This window comes from Corylus avellana, chromosome ca4, assembly GCF_901000735.1.
Source record: "Corylus avellana chromosome ca4, CavTom2PMs-1.0".
Taxonomy (NCBI): Eukaryota; Viridiplantae; Streptophyta; class Magnoliopsida; order Fagales; family Betulaceae; genus Corylus; species Corylus avellana.
This window is the reverse complement of record NC_081544.1, coordinates 2,400,979-2,406,983: the sequence shown is the minus strand read 5'-3', so window position 1 is coordinate 2,406,983 and position 6,005 is coordinate 2,400,979. Positions and strand designations below refer to the sequence as shown.

At 34.3% G+C, this 6,005-nt stretch overlaps 2 protein-coding genes across 2 annotated transcripts in view; one reads left to right on the top strand and one right to left on the bottom strand.

The window, feature by feature from the left end:
* Positions 1-1,346: 1,346 nt before the first annotated feature.
* On the bottom strand, positions 1,347-3,407 carry LOC132177335 (rust resistance kinase Lr10-like). The gene is made up of 3 exons (XM_059589604.1): positions 2,706-3,407; positions 2,591-2,617; positions 1,347-2,497 (listed from the first exon to the last, which is right to left on the bottom strand). The coding sequence occupies exons 1-3, from the start codon at positions 3,373-3,375 to the stop codon at positions 1,401-1,403; spliced, it is 1,794 nt and encodes a 597-aa protein (XP_059445587.1). The 5' UTR covers positions 3,376-3,407; the 3' UTR covers positions 1,347-1,400.
* Positions 3,408-3,666: 259 nt separating this feature from the next.
* LOC132177236 (rust resistance kinase Lr10-like) overlaps positions 3,667-6,005 on the top strand; it is a 5,340-nt gene continuing 3,001 nt past the window's right edge. Inside the window, exons 1-4 of the mRNA XM_059589488.1 lie at positions 3,667-4,466; positions 4,733-4,762; positions 5,172-5,201; positions 5,478-5,999. Coding sequence (XP_059445471.1) covers positions 3,704-4,466; positions 4,733-4,762; positions 5,172-5,201; positions 5,478-5,999 — 1,345 coding nt within the window. The 5' untranslated portion in view covers positions 3,667-3,703. The remainder of the gene's footprint in view (positions 4,467-4,732; positions 4,763-5,171; positions 5,202-5,477; positions 6,000-6,005) is intronic.

The following is a 6,005-nucleotide window of genomic DNA, read 5'->3' as shown; positions in this document are numbered from 1 at the left end:
AGTTCAAGTCCTCTACATGCAAATCCATGTTTAAATTCTACATGGGGCCATGATTGATGTCAATTATTTGCAAATGATAATCAATGAACTGTAGGAGCTGGCGTCATTAAATTTTATGAAGGGTGTTTCCGTTATTGGAGTACATTGAGATTATTTTGGTAGTTTAGGGGGGGAGGAAATTGACAATTAGATGATAGTTTAATGGGAGTATGTGTATTTTTCCCTTAAAAGTACATCATCATTAATATGTTTTAGGGGATTATTTTTTATTTAAGGTTTGAAAAGAGTTTTAATGTGATATAAAAGTATAATATATGTTATATTTTAAATTATTTATTTATATTTTTTACTTGAGAACATAAACGTTGCAACACATTAGCATGTCATTATATCATACAATTGGAAGGATAAACTTAAAATATGTTCGGATTTAGCCAGAATTAATTAAAATATGGTAAAACTATCGCAAGATTCCCCCACAGCATATATAATTTATCCACGATCTATCAAATACATTGAAAAGATAACAATGCATGTCCAACTTCGACTGATGTATGCATTATTTTTTCTGGGTGAAGTAAAACAGCACACTGGCGTGCTCTAAATCATGGTCCATTTTTTCTATCAAAACTTTTTGGTGAAGTTGATCATAATGTGTACATTCTTAACAAAATTTCAAGTTAAAATGGAAAGATAAAATATCATGATTAAATCCATAATGTGTTATTATTATTATTATTATTTTTTTTTTTTTTGATAAAAGTGTTAAAATATTGATTAGATGATTAAATTTATTTATTTCTATAGCTTAAACTTTTGAGATAAATAGTAATTTAATATGGTATCATTACCATGTAATTTAATTTCAAGTTAAAATGGAAAGATAAAATATCATGATCAAATCCATAATGTCTTATTATTATTATTATTATTATTATTATTTTTGATAAAAGTGTTAAAATATTGATTAGATGATTAAATTTATTTATTTCTATAGCTTAAACTTTTGAGATAAATAGTAATTTAATATGGTATCATTACCATGTAATTTACTCCCAATTCAATTAAAAATGGAGTAGTTTCAGTCCACACCTGAATGAGAATGTTAAAATGTTTATTAAATAATTAAATTTACTTTTTTCTATCGACTTAAGTTTTTGAAATAAGTGATGATTTAATCATAGAAATAAATTATGTGTACCTAATTATATAATATTAGTCCTCTTTTGCAAGAAATCGTGACCATCAAATGTGCGTAGTGGACTGAAACTAAAAAAAAAAGAAATTCACTTTCAGATTATATCACAATTCACAGCCCAAGAACTCCACAACTGAAAAACATAAAAGAAAAAAAAAAAGAAAAAGATTAATAGTTCTAATACTTGAGTACAACATGATCATTATTCTTGTTCTAAGATGACATCTAACTTTTGGTCTAGCTTTGGTCTTGTGGGACTTGTCGAGGCAAATGGATTAGGAGGCATAGTTAGTTTATGTCCTCCTTCTAACATTTGAATTATAACTTTCATGGAAGGACGATCCACTGGGTGCCATTGGATGCACCAAAGTCCAATAATTGCAAGTTTCTTTGCAATTTCAGCATCTTCATCATCTTCAATAAACACTCGTAAGTCTTCTTTTTGTTCTAAGAAATTGTAGATCCATTCTGGAAAGTAAACTTGACTAGTGTTCTCCGCTGTAATGTCAACATTCTTTCTCCCTCCTACCACTTCAAGCAATAAAATTCCGAAACTATAGATATCGGATTTATAAGAAACATTTCCAAAGTTCCTAGAGAACACTTCTGGTGCGATGTAACCCAAGGTCCCCCTGGCTGTGGTCATGGACACTGCACTTTGATCCTTGGAACACAACTTGGCAAGACCAAAATCAGAAATTTTTGGATTGAAATTTTCATCTAGCAAAACATTATGAGGCTTGATATCAAAATGGAGGATTTGTTGGTCGCACCCTTGGTGAAGATAATCAATACCTTTTGCTATGCCAATTGCAATATCTTGCAGCTTGTCCCAACCAAGGAAACGATTTTTAGTGTCCACGGAAGATATAAACTTCTCTAGTGAATAATTTGGTAAGAACTCATAAACTAGAGCACGTCGAAATCCATCTGCACAGAAGCCAACCAAGCGAACTACATTAACATGATGAATCCTGCCCATTGTCCCTACTTCATTTATGAATTCTTCCCCGTTTTCTTTAGAAGTGTTCATGATCATCTTCACCGCAACATGGACTTTATTTGAAAGTTTTCCTTTGAAGACTGTTCCATAAGCACCCTCACCTAACTTCTCGACAAATTTATTTGTAATTCTTTTAATATCAGCATACGAGAATCTCATGGGCTTGAAATTTTTGTAATCCTCCAAAAATGTTTTGATCTTAGCTTGATTTTGTTGTTCTGCTTTTTCACAGAGATGGACACGGTAGAGAGCAAAGACCACAAGCACTATTGATAGAAATGAACTAAAGACGATACCTGCATGTTAAACATTCGTAAGTGATCATCAAGAACTTCCTTCTCGTGAATAATTAATAAAAATTTCAAGTGGATAGTAGAAAGAGGACTCACCAGTGATCTTTAACTTCAATAATACACCTGTTAAAGATTTAACATAATTAGATTCTCATTGTAAACATTGATCAGTAGAGAGGTGGAAATTGATTGGAATGAAGATATATAATACCCTTGCCTTTCCCTTCAAAGTGCCACGTCAATTTCAGAATATTATCATAAAAGGATAAAATTTGATCAGATGAAGTTGATTGAGCAGTATACATCTTTTTACAAGAAGCTATGGGCAAATCGTTGATGTCAGCATCCGGCTGGAAGGCACGAACTTGGTGGATTGGGCTACGAAAACAAGATCTCGTAGAGAAGTATTGTGTTTCGTCTGAGGAACAATTGAATAAGGTGTACTTCTGAGGTTGTTCCCATGATGCGGGCTTGAAAGGCGAGTATTCCAAACTTTGATCTAGAAACGTTCCGGAAGGGCAAGATCCATCTGGATAATATACTTTAATTACCTGAGATTTGTAGTCAATATTTTCCACAAAGAGTTTCCGGATTCTTAGCACCGTCTCATCTGTAATGTTGTAAGGATTTCCCCCAACTGTTCGCTCTAAATTTCGCAGCACCAGCACCGCCGTGTCATTTGCGGATGATAGAGTAAACCCAGGATACCCACAGTGCTCTGGCTGGGTGTCAAGTCGGAAGGGAAATCGAATGGTGTAATTTTGGCCACTGCCTCCACGCCGTATTAATTCATGGCACCCATTATGGCCTTCTCCTTGGCCTACGACGAAAACCAGAAACAAGAAAAAATATGAGAATGCCATTTCCAAGCAGACACCCATCTCCGTGGTCTGGATGGTTTTCTCAGCCTCAAACAAAATATCCATTTCCGTGGTTAATTTGGCTTTCTCCATTTGATCAGTTGACTTGTCAAACATCACATGCCACATGGACTTGGATTTGGAGCTTAGTGAGATGGGGTCCTCTCAAAATTAAAAGCCGGTCCTGCACGACTTCAACATTATCCCTTTTCATTTTTTAAAAAACTTTAAATTGACTGTGAAAGCTTTTTTTTTTGACAAAGACTGTGAAAGCTAAAGCGAAGAGAAAAAAAAAAAAAAAAAACCTCTCCACTCTCCTCTCCCTCTCTCTCTCTCTCTCTCTCTCAACATGGCAGGACAAGTGCCCTTCTCTGCTGGACTCTCTGCCCTTATTGTTATTGTTCTTGTCCATGAGAGCTGCAGTACTGCTGAGGATGGTCATCGCTGTGCTCCTTCTTCCTGCGGCGATCAAAACATAAACTATCCCTTTCGATTACAAGACCAACCACAAAACTGCGGCGACGGAAATTATAGCCTGTCATGTGAGAACAACCAAACAGTGTTACACTTATATGCCGGAAAATACTACGTACGACAAATCAATTACGAAAACTACACAATCCGAGTGGTAGATTCTGGTATTCATCACCTATCCATCCCTCTTTATTTTCTAAACCGCAATAATTTCAGTTATTATAAGGATCCATATCAAACAATGGTGAGAAAGTCGTGGTATCGCGATGATAGAAAACTATCAAAGGGTGTGGTTTTCTTGATGTGTGAAAATCCGGTGAATTCCCGATTCTATTTGGAGACTTCAACTTGCTTTGGGAATAATGGAGAGTGTTCTTCCAACTCCTCCAAGTTGTATAGATATGTTAAAGTCGGCAGAACGAATGCAGAGGATGTGGAGGACGATTGCCAAATAGAGCGAATGGTTCAGACATCGTGGCCAGGACATATTTCCTCTTCAGACGTCCACAACGCATTGGTATATGGTTTTGAGCTTTCATGGCTCCGACTTATGTGTGTACCAAGCTGCGGATCAGGAGAAGATTGCTACTTGGATGACGCGAATCGTGTTCGTTGCGACTCTCGAGATAAAATATTTAGTGAGTAATGAATGCTGAGAAAAAAAAAACAAGAAATAATTAATTAATTTCCTTTTGCAAATTTATTTTCTTTCTTAAATCTTTAGATTTCTCACTCTCACTAAAGGTTTTGTTGTGTTTTCCAGTAATTCTTTCTGGTTTTGTTTTTTGTTTTAAACCTTTTCTCTTATGCCTGATTCTGATCAACACCATATTAATGTCCCAATTAACTTATAATTCCACGTTTGCAAAAGCTGACGTTATTATTTTCTTTGTCAACTCTGCAGGGTTAATCCTATACTACGCATCCCATTTCGGTGAGGCTTCTCTCTCTCAAAAAAGTTGTTTTGAGTGATAAATATAGAATCGTATAATATTGGAATAGATTTGGATGACTACTGTTCTGTTCCCAATTAATGATGTCACAATGATTAAACTTTGGTGTATAACTTGTTATAATATTAATTAAATCATTAGATCTATTATTTTTTACCATTTTTGGTATATATGTGATATTAATTAAGATAATTAAGTGTGTGTTGGAAATTAAACTTGGAATGGGTTGATATCTAATTTATATGCTTTACACAATGAGGAGAATAAGACGGAAATAAGCTTCCTCTACTGAATAAAATTTAGGTTTCTTGTTCAGCATGGCCAAGGCCGGGAAATTATTTAAGTTTTTGATTAATTACTAATTCATTCATTTTTTTCTATCTGCTGCAGTAACTTTTCTTTCGGGACTAATTTATATTGGTAAGAACTTGTTTCTCTCCTATGATCTTCTTCGATTTTACTTAATGGTTTATTCCTTAAAAATGTGAAACATGAAAATAGTTTGAATTGAAAATATTATTATGACATTTACAGGAAAAATACATCAAATACCATGCTAGTTTAATTATAAGGATTTAGGAATGAGATTATTTGGAAGTCATTACTAATTTTTATCAACTAAAAATAGTGGTGTTGACACCAATAAAACAATAAACTAATTTGTTTTCTTCTAATTACTTGGATGTTCCTGCCCAGGACTATACAAGGCCCTAATAACTGTGTTAGGCACTCCTTGTGTGATTGCATTTTTGATATATAAATGGCGTAGAAGGCATTTATCCATGTATTATGCTGTTGAAGAATTTCTACAAACCCACAACAACCTCATGCCAATAAGGTACTCTTACTCAGAAATTAAGAAGATGACCGAAAATTTCAAGGACAAATTAGGTGAAGGAGGCTATGGCACGGTATATAAAGGAATGCTTCGAAGTGGCCGTCTTGTAGCTATAAAGATGTTAGGTAAATCCAAAACTAATGGACAAGACTTTATAAATGAAGTTGCAACTATTGGAAGGATTCACCATGTTAATGTAGTGCAGCTTATTGGTTTTTGCATTCAAGGGTCAAAGCAGGCTCTTATATATGAATTCATGCCTAAAGGGTCTTTGAATAAGTACATTTTTTCACCAGAAGAAAGTGTTGTCCTAAGCTACAAGAAAATATATGATATTGCAATTGGAGTTGCTCGTGGGATTGAATATTTACATCGAGGATGTGACA

Coding starts and splice junctions, on each gene's coding strand:
- LOC132177335 (XM_059589604.1), bottom strand. CDS start 3,375: ATGGGTGTCTGCTTGGAAATGGCATTCTCATATTTTTTCTTGTTTCTG. Junction 2,618..2,705: donor CTTTGAAGGGAAAGGCAAGG/GTATTATATATC, acceptor AATCTTTAACAG/GTGTATTATTGAAGTTAAAG. Junction 2,498..2,590: donor ATTGAAGTTAAAGATCACTG/GTGAGTCCTCTT, acceptor TTTAACATGCAG/GTATCGTCTTTAGTTCATTT.